Source organism: Nothobranchius furzeri, chromosome 10 (assembly GCF_043380555.1).
Source record: "Nothobranchius furzeri strain GRZ-AD chromosome 10, NfurGRZ-RIMD1, whole genome shotgun sequence".
Lineage (NCBI taxonomy): Eukaryota > Metazoa > Chordata > Actinopteri > Cyprinodontiformes > Nothobranchiidae > Nothobranchius > Nothobranchius furzeri.
Window position 1 is genome coordinate 25,805,947 of NC_091750.1, and position 17,478 is coordinate 25,823,424.

The 17,478-nt window shown below is 49.7% G+C and overlaps 1 protein-coding gene across 2 annotated transcripts; it reads left to right on the forward strand.

Annotated features, from left to right (window-relative positions):
• The first annotated feature begins 65 nt into the window (after positions 1-65).
• On the forward strand, positions 66-13,445 carry fam53c (family with sequence similarity 53 member C). 2 transcript variants are annotated; one of them, XM_054736947.2, is made up of 5 exons: positions 66-512; positions 5,869-6,205; positions 6,377-6,434; positions 6,502-7,508; positions 9,169-13,445. In XM_054736947.2, the coding sequence occupies exons 3-5, from the start codon at positions 6,428-6,430 to the stop codon at positions 9,457-9,459; spliced, it is 1,305 nt and encodes a 434-aa protein (XP_054592922.1). In that variant the 5' UTR covers positions 66-512; positions 5,869-6,205; positions 6,377-6,427; the 3' UTR covers positions 9,460-13,445. The 2 variants fall into 2 exon arrangements, with proteins under 2 accessions (XP_054592922.1, XP_054592923.1); XM_054736948.2 differs by having other exon boundaries at positions 66-265.
• The last annotated feature ends 4,033 nt before the right edge of the window (positions 13,446-17,478 follow it).

Genomic DNA, 17,478 nt, shown 5'->3' on the forward strand with positions numbered 1-17,478 from the left:
TGGCCGTCTGCAGCCCTGAAGCTGCAGCCCTGTAGCTGCAGCCGTGCAGGTACCCGGATGAGACGCGCTGCTGTAAACAAGCGGCTGTCAGACCAGAAACTACAGCTCCCATGATCACCTGCGCGGCGGAGCTTGTTGTGTCTGCTCGGTTCTGTTTAATTTCTGTGTGGGATTCTGCTCTGATGTGGGGCTGGTGCTGGTTCTGGTTCGGGACTGCGGAGGTTCCGTGAAGGAGGACGAACCCAGTATAGGAGCAGGTGCTGAGGTGATGCCCCCCCCCCTACCGGTACCGTGAACGTTATTTATGAGTGCCCGCGCCGCTCACGGGCGTGTGCGCGCTGGCTTTGGGTTATTATGTTGGAATAATCAGAACCGATGTGCGGGTCGGTCCCGGTCCCTGAGGTCTCCGCTCCGTCTGCTTGAATCCGCGCTTTGATTCATCGCGGTGAGTTCGGTTTGGTTCGGTGGTGTCTGCAATACTGGGTCAATACACCGAGCCGCCTCCTCCTGAGGTAAGCCCACCGTCTGGACTCAGAACCGCGTGTTTTGGTTCGGTGAGGGTTCGGATCCGTCTTCAGCATCCCGCAGTGTTTTTCTCTCCTCGCGCTGCTCGGGGAGCCCACGGACCGGCCGAACCGGAACCAACAGCAAGCTGAAATGGCCCGGACGGCTCTGGGTCTGAGCGGGCCTCACGGTCCATCCAGCCGAACCTCTGGGCCCTGGTTCTCCAGGCTGCTGTTGATGCTAGCCTAGCAGGTCCGTTAGCCACCGCCTGCTGCCCCGGCGCAGACCCGCGAACCGGACCGGCCCGGACGGACCTGCAAGGCGGTGCGGGAAACCGAACCCTGTCTGCGGCTTGTTTGGCGGAACCGGGAGGCTAACCGGACGGCGCTGACCTTGAGATGAAACCCGTATAAGCGGCTCGGATGTGGTTCGAACGGTTCGGATCTAACATCGCTTTATTCATTTCGGAACCGTACCCTGTTAGCATTCTTCATTGAAAATAATGGGATGGTTAGCCTCGAGCTAACAGCAGCGGCCTGAGACCGGCTTCAGATGAGCCTCGGTCCGAACCGGCACCTGGACCTGGTTCAGACTGGGTCTCCTAAGCCCTGACCGGACTGGTTCCGCCGGGTCCCCTGGCTGTGGCCCTTGCCTGAAGCAGGGTACCTGGTGGTCCACGGAACCCCGGAACCGGTCCTGATTCTGGAAGGTGGTCCCATTTTAAACATGTTTTGGCCTCAGTTCTGGCAGTTGTTTAAACAGAACCAGTTGTGGTTCCGAGGCCGGTACCGATTTCTCTGGAAAAAAAAAAAAAACCCGGAATCTGGAGATTCTGGGAGGAAAATCCTTGAGGCGTTCAAAGACCTCCGTTCAGCTGTCATCAGGTCCGGTTCGCCTCCAGAAGCGACCTTTCCTGGCTGCTTGATCTCGTCAGGAACTCAAAAATCTGTTTGTTTGTTGTTTATTTTTTCGGTCCGCAGTTTCCAAGCAGCAGTAAACAACCTGACGTGTTCCCGGCGCCAAGTGAGTCGGAGAAGTCCCATCAGAGGAGCTGGAATCTGATACAGATAGATCATCTTTGTTGCCAGGCTCTTAGGTCCAGATTAAAAAAAACACACACACACACACACACATATATATATATATATATATATATACACATATATATATATATATATATATATATATATATATATATATATATATAACAACAAAACATTAAAAACAATGAAACAAAATAGGTAAAAACAAATAAAAAAGATAAAAGCATAAAAATAAAATAAAAATCTAACTCCATTTTAAAAACTTACCACAAAGGTGTTCCACACGATTAAGAGTAACCACACAAACACTTCAGCCAGTGTTTCCTTCTACCGGACAAACGGCGACAACTGCTCACAGCAGGATCAGTGATTGCTAAAATGATGCTGCTGGCAGAGCTAACCAGTCGTTCTCTAAGAGTGAATATTAGTTTTCTTAAACGAGCTTTAAAAGTACAAATGCCTGCTGTTACAAACATCTGACTGGCACTGCCCCCTCTGGGTATTCTGAGTCTGATCCTTAAGGCATCGTTGTGTGCAACCTGCAGCTTATTCGTGCTGCTTTGGTTGCAGGATGACCACAGCTGGGCTGTGTAGAGCAGAGTACAATATGCTTTCAATAAAGCCACCTTAACTGGAGGTGAACACAAACTAAGCTTACGAGCTACAGCACCGTCTGTGGATGTCAGCATCATCACACATTTGATCAGTTACAAGTGGCCGAGGTATTTCACCTTCTCACACACATTAAGATCACTATTAGACAGTTTGAACACAGGAAAGTTTAGCCTTTTATCCTGCTTGGTTCTACATATCAAGATAGCACTTTCGTACTGCACACCATATTCAGAGCAGATATTTAGGAGCTGCTGTAAACCAGCACTACTTGGACTGAAGACCACCAGGTCATCAGCATCCATCAGATGGTTGATCAGAGTTGTACCCATCAAACGTCCCGTGTTACAGGCTCTCAGCTGCACTGACAGATCATCAACATACAGATTAAATAAAACAGGAGACAAAATTCCACCCTGCCTACCACCATTACTAACACCAAATGGTGCAGAGATGCTGCCACCCCATTTAACCTGCATCATCTGATGAGCATACCAGTAAGACAGGATTCTCACAATAAACCCAGGGACCCCCCGTTGCTTTATCTTAATAAGTTTTCTGTGGTTTACACAATCAAAAGCCTTAGAGGCATCAATAAAACACACAAGGACAGACGAATTTCTATTTCTATACCAGTTTACCATTTATTTAAGTGCGTATAAACCTTCAACATATACATATATGGACAATGGGTTTCCATAAGCTCCAATAACACGTTTTTGAGGCTAAATGGGAGGTGGCCACCGCCGCCATTTTGACCGTGTCACAGGTTCCGTCAAGCCCAGACAATTCCACAAAAGGGAAGAGAGGAGGAGCTGAGGGTGGGGCTGTAAGGCTGGGATCAACTGACGACACTCTGTCGAACTAGCTACAAGCTAACCCGAAGCTAACGCAGAGGTGGGAGCTAAGCTAACGGAGGTAACAACCTAGCTACAACTGGAGTTAACTGTGCACAACACCAGAGCTTCTGAGTCAGAGATACGCCGGGCTGACCGCTGGGTAAAACCGGGTGGAACACAGAGGTCTCCGAGACCTCCACAAGCCGATAGTCGGAACCCAGCTCCACCAACATGTTATATTTCAACCCATTTTCTAAAGTGCAGCATTATGTTAAATGCACTGGGTTTTACCCTATTACATTTAAATTTCATGGTTAAACAGTACATGTTAAAATCTAAGCTCAGCTCGGCAGTGACCTAAAATACATAAATATAACTTTACTTACCGAAGAAAATGAAGTGGAGACTCCTTGGACGCTCCATTAGTGCAATTAATGCCACAGCAAGTCATTTTGTCCAACAATTGCACAAATAATATCCAAAAAAGAATACACACACGCTGCAACTAATGGTCTAAGTTGAGAGACTGAAAATGACGGAACAGTTTTCAGGCGAGGCTCAGGCTGAGGCCTTTCCCCGGAGCTAGCTCTGCAGTCACGTGGGTCTGAGGCTCATTAATTATTCAGATTTTTAGGTATTTAATACACTTAAACAGAAGAGTCACAAAACATTCACCCCCCTCAGAGTTGTCACGAGTGTAAACTAGATCTATTAAACCTAAAACATGTTCTGGTACCAGGCTGTAAACATGTTTATTTCTGCTGTGAAATTGGTATTTTTAACATGGGAGTCAATGAGGATTTGCTCGCTTCTGCCACCAGCCCCTAGTGGATGAGGGTGGAACTGCAATTTTTGGTACTTCCGCATTGGCCTCAATTTCTGTCCCGCACTGTGGGGGCTTGGTATATACACACGTCAGTACCATGTTTTGGCCTAAAGCCAAACTGATTATCCAAGGAACTGAGGTACACAGTGATTCTATCAAATATGATTCTTTCTAAAACTTTAGACAAAACACTGGCTAGTGCAATCGGCCTATAATTATCCATACTGGTCACCTTCCCAGATGTGTTCTTAATAACTGGGACAAGTAGAATTGCCATCATTGAGTCTCGTGACAACTCTGAGAGGGGTGAATGTTTTGGGCACCCTGTGGGGGACGCTCCAGGAGTATGGGGTGGGTGGCTTTCTGTTAAGGGCCATTCAGTCCCTTTACCAGAGGAGCGTGAGTTTGGTCCGCATAGCCGGTAGTAAGTCGGACCTGTTCCCGGTGAGGGTTGGACTCCGCCAGGGCTGCCCTTTGTCACCGGTTCTGTTCATCACTTTTATGGACAGAATTTCTAGACGCAGCCGTGGTGTGGAGTGTGTCGAGTTTGGTGGCAGGAGAATCTCGTCTCTGCTTTTTGCGGATGATGTGGTCCTCCTAGCTTCATCCAGCTCTGACCTTCAGCTCTTGCTGGGTAGGTTCGCGGCCGAATGTGAAGCGGCTGGGATGAGGATCAGCACCTCCAAATCTGAGACCATGGTTCTCGACCGGAAAAGGGTGGCTTGCCTCCTCCGGGTCGGGGGAGAGGTCCTACCTCAAGTGGAGGAGTTTAAGTATCTCGGGGTCTTGTTCACGAGTGAGGGTAGGAGGGATCGGGAGATCGACAGGCGGATTGGTTCGGCGTCTGCAGTGATACGGACGCTGAGCCGATCTGTCGTGGGGAAGAGGGAGGAGCTGAGCCAGAAAGCCAGGCTCTCGATTTACCGGTCGATCTACGTCCCAATCCTCACCTATGGTCTTGAGCTTTGGGTAATGACCGAAAGAACGAGATCGCGGATACAAGCGGCCGAAATGAGTTTCCTCCGTAGGGTGGCCGGGCTCAGCCTTAGAGATAGGGTGAGGAGCTCGGACATTCGGGAGGGACTCGGAGTAGAACCGCTGCTCCTCCGGATCGAAAGGAGCCAGTTGAGGTGGTTTGGGCATCTGGTCAGGATGCCTCCTGGACGCCTCCCTGGGGAGGTGTTTCGGGCATGTCCTGCCGGCAGCAGGCCCCCGGGTCGACCCAGGACACGTTGGAGAGGTTACATCTCCAATCTGGTCCGGGAACGCCTTGGGGTCCTGCCGGAGGAGCTGGTGGACAAGGCCGGGGAGAGGACGGCCTGGAGCTCCCTAATTGGGATGCTGCCCCCGCGACCCGGACCCGGATAAGCGGAGGAAGACGAAGACGAAGAGTCTGGTAGTATGCCATGAATCACAAACCTTGTAAAACAAAGAGCTAAACGGGGGGCTAGACTTTGGCTAGCATATTTCAAATGTTCTGCACTAATGTGATCCAGACCACAAGCCTTATTATGGGGCGACGGTGGCACAGGAGTTAAGTGCTCGCCCCGTAATCGGAAGGTTGCAGGTTCGAGCCCCGCTCAGTCTGTCGCTGTCGTTGTGTCCTTGGGCAAGACACTTAACCCACGTTGCCTGCTGGTGGTGGTCAGAGGGACCGGTGGCGCCAGTGCTCGGCAGCCTCGCCTCTGTCAGTGTGCCCCAGGGCAGCTGTGGCTACATTGTAGTTTATCCCCACCAGTGTGTGAATGGGTGAATGACTGATTGTGTTGTAAAGCGCCTTGGGGGGTTCCAGGACTCTAGAAGGCGCTATATCAAATACAGGCCATTTACCATATTATCAGCTAGTTTGTGAGTAGCTTCATGCACCTCATGGGTCGTTAAACATATAGATTCATCATTAATAACAGAGCCATCCTCATACCGATCACTCGCCCGAGTCAGTTTGCCTCTGAAACTGCCGCCCCCAGACGCGTTACTTCCTGTTTTAGTTGTGTCCAGAGCAAGTTCTGCTTTACCTAAGACACTGGTGTTGTCTCCTATCCAGGTACGTTGGCAGGGCAACAGCTGACTGAGGATGTCATCGTGGTAGTGGGCAGGGCTACATGGCCCGCAGGTGGTAAGGAGGTGGAGTTGCAGCCCCACCCCCTCCCCATTTATCATCCTGTCACAGACCAATCAGACGGACAAACAGACAGACAAGGTTCCCCCCTCCCTCTTTCCCCTCTCTCTTTCCTATTTTCTCCCCATCCCACTCCCTCCCCCCTCCCTCCCCTGTCTCCCCCCTCCTCCCCTGCGACCATGTTGTGGTCACTCTGCTGCTGGAGAACCTGAGGAACCAGATTCTGGAAGGTGACCCGGCTCCACCAGGGGACTTCTACCTGGTGAGTGCCCCCCTGGATCTCTCTCTCTCTCTCTCTCTCACACACACACACACACACACGCACGCACGCACGCACGCACACACACACACACACACACACACACACACACACACACACAACGTTTGCGTCTAAGAGTCTGTTGGGTTCTGTCTCTGCCCCTCTCCCCCCCAGTCCCTGCTGGACCCTAGAACCCTGGCAGAGTGCTGGCCCCCAGATGGCTTGATGCCTGGTGAGTGAGAAGACCCAGAAGATTCTGGTGTTTGTCTTTTAACCTCTGATGGTTTCTTTGTTCTCAGAGAGCAGCTACTGGCAGCTCTGTCCTCCCTCCAAATCTGGCCTGCAGGGGGGGTTACTGAGCTCTAGTTTCCCCCCTGGCCCCATCCCCCTGGTGCCCCCGGATGCCCACCTTCAGGATGGAGCTGACTCCCTGGACGGGACCTCCTCTCAGCCCCAGCATCACCGGCTCCTGGCGCCCAGTACCTCAGCATCTGACCTGTCCCTTCCTGGAGCGGCCGGACCGCCCCCCCCAGGGCTCGGACCCCACCCCCCTCCTCCCCCGCCCCCCAAGCGTCACTGCCGTTCGCTGTCGGTACCAGAGGACCTGTCGCGCTGCCGATACACATGGAGGCCAAGCGCTTCACGGGTCTGGACACCTGTCAGTCGCCAGCAGTGCCACGGAGGCACTGGTGGAGGGGCTGCGGGTGGGGCCATGGGGGGAGGGACCATAGGAATGGGTCCATCAGGGGCCGGAGCCTGTCCTCTTCGGGCCCCCAGCTCGTCTCTGAACTCATCACTGCATTCCTCCTCCAGTCCCACCTTTTTCAGCCTTGCATTGTCTCCAGACTCGCCGCTGCCTTGGAGCTTCCCCTGGGACCCCAGCGAGGCAGCAGCGGGGGGCGGAGCCTGCTGCTGCTTCTTCCCCTCTCCTTCTTCCTGCTCATCATCCCCCTCCCCTCTGCACCCTCCTCCACCCCCCCAGAGGCGCTTTTCCCTTTCTCCGGTGCTCATCAGAGACTCGGCAGCCTCCACCATCTTGCCACCGACCCCAGTGCCGAGCCAGGCAACGCCGCGTCTGCAGGGCTGCACCCCCACAGGCGGAGCTGCTGGGGGGGTGGCGGTACCTGCCTCCCCCTCCTCTGCGTGCAGCACGCCATCATCTCTCCGCCGAAACCTCCCTCCACAGTTGCCGCGCTGCCACTCGCAGCCCTGCGACCTGCTCCTGCTGAAACCTGGTTTGAAGCGGCGCCGTGACCCCGACCGGCCCTGCGCCCGACCCGTCCTCGACTTCACCAAGATGACCCAGGTACCGATTATTTACCTGACGTCCTTGTGGCAAACAACCAAATGATTCTGGTCTGGGTCCTGGTTCAGGTCCAGGTCTTGGTTCAGGTCTGGGTCCTGGTTCAAGTCTGGGTCCTGGTTCAGGTCCAGGTCTTGCTTCAGGTCCCAGTCTTGGTTCAGGTCTGGGTCCTGGTTCAAGTCTGGGTCCTGCTTCAGGTCCAGGTCTTGGTCCAGGTCCAGGTCTTGGTTCAGGTCTGGGTCCTGGTTCAGGTCTGGGTCCTGGTTCAAGTCTGGGTCCTGGTTCAGGGCCAGGTCTTGGTCCAGGTCCAGGTCCTGGTTCAGGTCCAGGTCTTGGTCCAGGTCCAGGTCTTGGTTCAGGTCTGGGTCCTGGTTCAGGTCTGGGTCCTGGTTCAAGTCTGGGTCCTGGTTCAGGGCCAGGTCTTGGTCCAGGTCCAGGTCTTGGTTCAGGTCTGGGTCCTAGTCCAGGTCTGGGTCCTGGTTCAAGTCTGGGTCCTGGTTCAGGTCCAGGTCTTGGTCCAGGTCCAGGTCTTGGTCCAGGTCCAGGTCTTGGTCCAGGTCCAGGTCTTGGTTCAGGTCCGGGTCCTGGTTCAAGTCTGGGTCCTGGTTCAGGTCTGGGTCCTGGTTCAAGTCTGGGTCCTGGTTCAGGTCCAGGTCTTGGTTCAGGTCTGGGTCATGGTTCAAGTCTGGGTCATGGTTCAGGTCTGGGTCCTGGTTCAGGTCTGGGTCCTGGTTCAAGTCTGGGTCCTGGTTCAGGTCTGGGTCCTGGTTCAAGTCTGGGTCCTGGTTCAGGTCCAGGTCTTGGTCCAGGTCCAGGTCTTGGTTCAGGTCTGGGTCCTGGTTCAAGTCTGGGTCCTGGTTCAGGTCCAGGTCTTGGTCCAGGTCCAGGTCTTGGTTCAGGTCTGGGTCCTGGTTCAGGTCCGGGTCCTGGTTCAGGTCCAGGTCTTGGTTCAGGCCTGGGTCCTGGTTCAGGTCTGGGTCCTGGTTCAGGTCCAGGTCTTGGTTCAGGCCTGGGTCCTGGTTCAGGTCCAGGTCCTGGTTCAGGTCTAGGTCTTGGTTCAGGTCCAGGTCTTGCTTCAGGTCCCAGTCTTGGTTCAGGTCTGGGTCCTGGTTCAAGTCTGGGTCCTGCTTCAGGTCCAGGTCTTGGTCCAGGTCCAGGTCTTGGTTCAGGTCTGGGTCCTGGTTCAAGTCTGGGTCCTGGTTCAAGTCTGGGTCCTGGTTCAGGTCCAGGTCTTGGTTCAGGCCTGGGTCCTGGTTCAGGTCCAGGTCTTGGTTCAGGTCTGGGTCCTGGTTCAGGTCTGGGTCCTGGTTCAGGTCTGGGTCCTGGTTCAGGTCTGGGTCTTGGTTCAGGCCTGGGTCCTGGTTCAGGTCCAGGTCTTGGTTCAGGTCTGGGTCCTGGTTCAGGTCCTGGTCCTGGTTCAGGTCCAGGTCTTGGTTCAGGCCTGGGTCCTGGTTCAGGTCCCAGTCTTGGTTCAGGTCTGGGTCCTGGTTCAAGTCTGGGTCCTGCTTCAGGTCCAGGTCTTGGTCCAGGTCCAGGTCTTGGTTCAGGTCTGGGTCCTGGTTCAGGTCTGGGTCCTGGTTCAGGTCCAGGTCTTGGTTCAGGCCTGGGTCCTGGTTCAGGTCCAGGTCTTGGTTCAGGTCTCTGATGGACTCTGTTCTTACAGACACGCAGCATCGACCCGCAGTGCCTGGAACGTGGACCTGGGAGGTTGTCCTGCGGTGGGGACATCTGTATGGGTCTGGAGACCTTCATGGGGGACTTCCGGCGCTCCTGTTCGCCAGCCGAGTGCCTGGGCCGGACCAGCATCGGACCGCTGAGCGAGAGCGATGAGGAGTGTCGTGAGGACGAGGAGGATGAAGAGGAGGAGGAGGCGGGTGAACGTGAGGCCGCGCAGCAGGCGGTGTTTGAGAGGGACTGTACAGAACTGGACCTGAACTTGATAGAAGAAAACTGACCGGTCTGTAAGTGAAGGCTGTTCTGTTTTTTTTTTATTGAGTTTTATTTTGAAAGGATCTGACCCCACCCTCCTTCCCGGATTGCCATCATCCCGGCACTCCTCTCCACCAATCAGCAAAGCTCTCAGGAACAACATCTTGTCCCCTTGGAAGAGCTGATGAACGACAGTTATGATGTGGCTGCCTGCGGCCTCACCTGCACAGGTATGCTCCAGTCCAGGTGCCGCTCCGCAGCCGACCTGAAACCACATCACCACTCGTACCAGGACCTGTCCAGATACTCAGACCAGGACCCAGGCGGTGTTCAGGCTGAACCAGAACGGCTTAGTCTGGATCCAAGCCTCCTGAACCCTTCAGAACAACAACTATAATTATTATCACATTTAACAGACTGTTGGTGCTGAACAAGTGATCAACTTCACTGGAAACCCATTTTTAATGATTATCTCTGATTCTGACGGGTCACTCTGAGTGTTTCATGCAGGCTGAACATAAAAATAGTCTCCTACATATATCTCCTGCAGTAGCTTCTGATAGAAAACAGAAACTCTGGGATAGGAAAGCCTGACAGATCTACGTCACACTGTCACTAACGTTCATGCACGAGAGGCAGGTTGCACCAAGTATTCCAGCCTGGATGTGTTTCCTGTTTAAAGCATCAGAGCTGATTTTATTCTGTTGTTAACGACATCCTAAGACCCAGACCAGCTGATCTGGTTTACCTTGTTACAGGTAAAAGGGAATTTTAGCTGAAACCAATCTTTGTTTGGCTTTCCTTAAATTCTCCCAAAGTTTCAATAGTTTTAAATGTCTTAAAGAGCAAGTCACCCCCTACCAGGGTCTGACTCCACTCCCACTTCCTTCAAATGCTGTTGCCTGGCAGACAGAGAGGGCGGAGCCGCTAACAAATGCACACAGGCTCACAACGGCATTGTGACATTATAATGTACCAGCTAACGTCATAGTGTACCTCTGAAGCCTGGGGCACACCGGAGATAGATGCGCCGCAGTTTTGAGATGTCAGCTGGTGACAGGACGCGCCACGCCGCCGTGCGCTTCTTCGAAAGTCGCACCAAAGTCACAGCGTCACGCGGGACTCTTTTGTTTTTACGTGATCAGACTTGCCGTCGTGTTTTGTGAGACTAATTCATTAAAAATGGTTAAGCGCACTATTTATTAGTATATTTTAAGATCAGTAGTACGTAAAGTTATCAAAACCATGGCTGGGTTTGTGCCGTGGAGCCGTTCCTCGTTCCTCGCGCTTGATAAAGAACTGGTGCCAATCTTCAGTGCCTCCGGTCCGTGGAGCTCCCTGTGTAGCCACTCTCATTAATGCAGCGGTGCTCAATGGCCGCCCGCGGGCCGCGTCTTTGTGCAGCGTTTTTACCTGAAGACGGCGCGACACTTGACAGTTTTAGGCAGAATGTTTAAATTTGAACTAAAATGCACTAAAGTGCCAAAATATTGAGCACACGTGTCCACAGCACTCATTTACAGTTTATCAGCAAAAAGGGTGGATTTGAGGGTAACTTGCTCTTTAACTTTTATTCTGAAGGTCTCACATTTTGCCTGAATCTGGAAGATGTTTAGTTTTACCTGCACAGCCTTAAAACAAACACTTCCTGCCTGAGTCATGTGACCTGGTCGTGGTGATGTGTTCAGGGTCGCTGCTGTCCTGTCGAGGCGCCTGTAAGTCTTTACTGAGGGCACGAAGCCACTGATGCTGTTGTCTGCCTGAGCTTTTGCACATTCCTGTTGGACGTGTTCACTGAAAACACTGTGTGTGTGTGTGTGTGTGTGTGTGTGTGTGTGTGTGTGTGTGTGTGTGTGTGTGTGTGTACGTGAGCTCAGACATCCCTTGGTCATGTGAGTTTTGTGTTGAGACAGTTAACATGAATTGTGATTAAATGCTGAGGTATAAAGTTAAAACAAGCAAGTGCCCCCTAGTGGCTGGCTCCAGTAAGGTTTAAAACCCCACCCACTCCACAAAACCGAGTGGGACGTTTTCCTGACTTTAAAGTATACAGTTCCTCAGGCATTGAGCTGGAATTTGTTATTTATGTTTAAAACACATTAATGTTGTGTAGATGAGGAGGCGGGGCTTTCAGCTGGGAGAGGCGGAGTCTCACATACTGAAGTCTCAGGCTCCAGGTTCCATCATGGCTTCACTTTTCCCTGAAAGGGGATTGCAATGGCCATCGTTATCTTTTATTTATTTATTTTTTACTTATTTCTTATTAATTTAATCTGAGTTTGAGTCCAGATCAGCTGCTGATAATCTGAAGCACTTTTCTAATTACTTAATGAAACCTGATTAAGTTTGGCTGATTGAAAGCCTACAAAACATGGAGGAGGCGGAGCTGGTGTGCGATGTTCCACTTCATCACCAAGGGGTGGAACAAGGGCTATCTGAGGAACTATAGGGAGCCTAAATCCTGCCCACCTACTTTCGGACCACGGGTCCCCAGAAGAACGAGAAAATGACGCAAGTCAACGGGGCTGAAAACGCTATTTTCTAATTCCGCTTGTTCCGCGCCATGGATTTCACACATGATGCTCGTGAATTTTAAAGACGCATTTTGATACCAAGAACGCGCTTATTTTGGAACTTGGGAACAATATTTTAGGTTTTGTGTGAAAATAAGTCCAGGACTACAAATGCACTTCAGGAAAGTGACGTCATCGAACCAGACACGGAGAAAAACAGGGAAAAGGGCTGTAGGTTCAGCGAACTTCAAATCCTTCCTCCAGGAGGAAACCACCATAAATCTGGTCACGTGGTACGTAGCAGCTACGCTAGGGGGGAGGAGATTCTGTGACGTCACATATGCGATTTTCACAAGTGGATTCATTTCAAAGCACGTGACTGGCGTGGTCGAAACACCCACCATTAGTTTTCATTTAAATTGTGTGTGATCCAGGGCGTGAGGCTAAGTGGGCCAGAAAGCTGTTTTAGCCCCGGTCAGGGACCCATGAGCCGACACTTAGGCTCCCTATTAACTCTTTATTTTAGATAAATCGGTCCTCGACCCCAGAACATCTCTACTTTAAATTGGTTTTGTTTCTAAAACATCTAAAGTTTGGTTTCTAGTCTGAGATGAACAGAAAGCCCACGTCTGGAACAGGTGGGTTGTGATGGGAGCTCCAGAGCCGCTCGCATCCACGTGCTTGTATTTGACTTCTATACTTGTGTAAAATTACCAGCAGCTGTCGGAGTGTTCTGGAGCTTCAATGCCCTGCAAACATCAAACCTTACTTTAGCTTTAGCATTAGCTAATGAAATGTAGGCTAACGTTTTATAAACGTTAGCCTGCTTGGGTCTGAAAACGTCGTGTTGGAGGAGCAGGAACCACCAACGAACCAATGGTCCCGAGGGCGCTGGTGTGACTTCAAATGGAATCATCAGTGTGCAGTTCCTCCGTCTGCCTTTGTGGGGCTGCGCTGCTCCTGGCGCGTGTTGGAATTGTGAGGATAAATGGTAAAGTTTCAGGTCTTTTCCCGCCTCGTGTCCGCTTCATTCCTGACTGCTTAAATCCGGCTTTGGGCTCGGCACGTTTAAAGGAACGGTACAAACTTTTGAGAGCTTTTATTTCTATGTTCTGATGATGTTCCACCTCCTTTCTGTGTATGAAGCGTGACGTCCAGCTGTGGTTTAAAGGGTCTCCCAGAACGTTGGCAGGCGGGTTTTTGTTCCACCTTCATCTGATTAAAACGCAAACCAGGAAAAGTCCCTCAGATCCACCTGATGTCCGAGTTTAATGAATATCATCTCGGTTTCAGTTTTTCACTCAAGCTAAGACATCTTCTCCAGATTTGTCCTGATGAAGACGTCTGTCCCTGATTCCAACCAGAGTCGTTTAGGATGAAGGGCGTCTCTGTAGAGGATCACAGTGTAGGGAGACAGTCAGTGTGGCTGTTTGCTACAGCTGGAGGAATTTAAACTGAAAAACTTTGTTAAAGAATTAAAGACCAGGTTCACTGAAAACCATTTTTTATGATTATTTCTGATTCTAACGGGTCACTCTGAGTGTTTCATGCAGGCTGAACATGAAGGTAGTCTCTACACCTATCTCCTGCAGTAGCTTCTGACAGAAAACAGACGGTGAAACCAAGGACGTAATTTTTACAATATGTTCTAATGGGAAACCGGCTTCAACACAAACGGTTGCTTTCCACTTGGTCCTTCCTACAGATCAACCAGTGTCAATTTAATATAGCGTAATATTGTTTTTGGATGGTAAAAAGTGCAGGGGTCAAAACTTGACTTTGGAAAAAGTGGGGGGGACATGTCCCCCCTGTCCCCCCCCCAAAATTACGTCCATGGGTGAAACTCTAGGATTAGAAAATCCTGGCAGATCTACGTCACATTATCACAAACATTCATGGACTCACCCATCTAGACTCGCGACGGGCAAGCTGTTGTTGGTTTAGCGTCCAGAAAACAGCAGAGAACGTCTATGCTAGTAGAAGCTAACCATTAGCATTAACAACTCTACCACACAGCAGAACTCCTCCAGGCTTGTGTTATTTGGGTTGATTTAGCTGCTTTAAAGCCGCTGTTACTAAACTCCAACACTGAATAATGCATCAAAATTCCCCCAAATGATGTAATTCACGGTGCTTGTTGTCTCACATAGCACTGTAAAAACCTGAGCTTCTTCTGGTCATTGAAGGCAACATTTTACATCACACAGCAGCTCTCCGTCCTCTGAAGGAATTAAAATGTCGTGATTAAACAGAATACCACATCCTTTCATTTGTTAAGCACTTTCAACACAGCCATGCTGACCAAAGCGCTGCACGATTAAAACAATCAGCTGAATTATAACAATGCGTTTAATGTTACCGCGGACACTTTTAGGCACTGATCCGTGACAAAACTCCTGCCTAAGCAGTCATGAAATGCTGACGCCTGAGCAAAGTCCTGGAAGGGCTGGACTTGTCTGGAGATACGCCTGAGATGAACAAGCCATCGTATCCTTTGGTCAGTTTTCCCCCTCCCTGAAACTCCCGGGACTCTTGTCTTGGGAACACTCCTCTGCTCCTGTGACCGGACTCCTGCAGAGACCGGAGAGGACTCTGGTCTGATTTTAGGGAATTATTACAGAGAAGTGGAAGCAAAAACAACACCAAGAGCTGAAAGTCATTAGACTGGTCTTTGGGTCGTTTATGCTAATTAGCATAACAATGTTGAAATTCTCTGACATCATCGCAGTTCCAGACGCCATTTATAAAAACTGTAAAATGCTGAAAAACAACTAAAGGTCTCAAAGACGGCAGATTCTGTGTCTCCCAAGTGTCCCATGTCCCCACAAACCCTAAAGGACACATGGACAGTGTCCCCTAAAACAGACAAAGTGTGTTTCTGTGAAATAGTTATAAAAAATGCCCGTTTTACTCGGGGAAATAGCTTCCCGAACAGCCTCTGTTCAGAGAAATGGAGCCAACTTCCTTCAGGACTGATGAGCTAACAGCTAGTCTTGGAGTCTTCTCACTATACTCTTACTTTGAAAGAATCCCTGGAAGAAGTTGGTAATTGTTCCATGAAAGGAGGAAAAACCATCAAAGATCATTGAAACAATGAGAAAAAGGTCAAATTAATACAAGTGTGCTTTAAAAGAAGAAAAATAAATTTCACTTGCCTGGACTCCAGATGAGACCAGTTAAACTTATTTGGTCATCAGTTGGTTCACCTTTCAAAGGAGGCGAGGTAGTCACAGAGCTGATTGTATCGGTGTGTAACACTGGACACAGAATGCAGAGGAAGCAGTTGTCCCAGGCATACCTGCCAACCCTAGGGATGGGTACCGAATTCGGTACTTTTTAAGGTACCGACCGAATTCCACGGTACCGACCGAGCACAGATTCACGTCATTTCAAACGGTGCATCTTTCGGTACCCGTCCTTCATAACGAGAACTTGCCTAGACAGCTGCGCGTGCGCAAGAGCGTTATGTCGTCGCTCACTGCGAACCAGTTGTAAACAGAGCAGCACGGTAGAAAGAACGCACGCTAAAGCTTGGGTCCACTTCACTAAATGTGATGGGTAACTGGGTGATGATGAAACCAGCGACAACGATCTAAGTGAGACATCCTCATCTTAATCTGCTCCGGTAGGTAAATATAATTAGCTTGATATGTTAGCTTCTGTTTAGCTAATGGTGCGTTCGCTTTCTCCTCGAAACTCCAAATTCCTGACTAGAAGAACATGAACGCGCTCTAAAGTTTGGCTTCACTTTACTAAATGTGACGGGTGAAGATGAAACCAGTGACAACGATCTAAGTGTGAGGTATCATCGTTTTAATCTGCTCCAGCAGCTAAATAAACTGTTCAAGATAACGTTAGCTTGGTATGTTAGCTTCCATTGCTACCATTTTTATCAGCTAATGGTGCGTTCGCTTTGTCCTTGGAAATTCTAACTTCCAAATAGGAAAAATCAAATGAAAAAAGATGGCAAAAGGAATGAAGATACACAGTAAATTTAGTTCACAGTAAAGATGTTTGCTTCAGTTTAATTATCAGCTTATAAAACTACAAGGACGATGTTAAAATACAAACAGTTGAACGTTATTTATCGTGATATTTATCAAATATTGTTATATATTGAGAAAAATATATATTTAATTATAAAAGAGAATTGAAATAATAAACACTCAAAAGTATCAAAAATTGGTACCGTTAAGTACCGGTATCGTTTCGTAGGTACCGCGAATTAGTACCGGATCGATTCAAATGTCAAAGGTACCCATCCCTAGCCAACCCTTCCGGTTTTTACTCAGGCCACCATTCTCACGCATTTCTCTCGATTTCCCCAGACAGTATTGTTGCTAAACCAGTCTTTACACTCGTGAAAAACATCCGCTTTCTACCTACATTACGTTATTTTAATGGACTCGCAGCATGGAGGATTCTCTCATCCAGAGAGCTGCTGATTATTCATGCACTCTGCAGGCAGCTGCGTCGTGCGCTCGGCCACAGCAACACTAATTAACACGATCATTCATGACTGCTCACAGGTACTTTGTGTCTTCTATTTGTGCCTGATGCGCTCCTCACCTGTGCTCCAGTGAGTTCCTGTCACTGGCGCGGCCGCGCGTGCTGCACACACTCCGCTAATGTTGCAGTTGGTAGATCCCTTTGATCTGCTAAGTTCAAAATTAGCTCATGAGGTGGAAAAAGCAGAAGCCAGGCAGCAGTTTTTCTGGAGAGTTGGGAGGAGATGCAGGAAAAAGGAGAATAGTCAAATAAAATCAAGAAAACAAAACAAAGTGCTTGGAAAGGTGGATCCATCCCTCTACAGCAGGATTACAGGAGGTGTCTGACCTGGGGGGGGGGGGGTTCGGGGGCCACAAAGAGGACCACCTGTTGAGTGCCGCAGCTCTACTCGTTTTTACTTCATAAAGCAATAATATATAAGCATGCAATATTTATATATTCAGATCACCATTAAAACTCCGCCCCATCCAGGGCCGTATCAAGACATTTTGTGGGCCAAGGCAAAATATTTAGACTTTTGTGTCATCACATTTAGCTTGTATATTATTTAAACTATGTTCAACTTTACTTATTTTATAAGAAACATTTTGTTTGTTTGGAAAAATAATAACACAACATAAAAATTTGGTTTTGAACTGTTTTACATACATTTAGGCTGGGAAATGCTTTTTAAACGCATTCTGTACCTTTTACAAGTATTACGGCTAAATTACCAAACCCCCCTAATTCTGGCATGTATGGTCTCGGGACGTCAGAGACCCTCACACGGAGGACATTCAGCCTCGGGTAGATCAGACAGATGTTAGAAAAGGACCAAACATCTGGAGCTGATGTGGATCCACGACGGCTTGACTCCAGAACCAGAGTCCATGCTGAGAACTCTGGATCTGCTGAGGGACATGGAGAGGACTTGGTTCTGTTCTGGACCTGCCAGTATCTGGTCCTCCAGCAGGATAACACCTGAAAACGCCACGACTGGAACAGAACCAGACACAGAACGGTTCTGATCTGGTCTTCTGTAA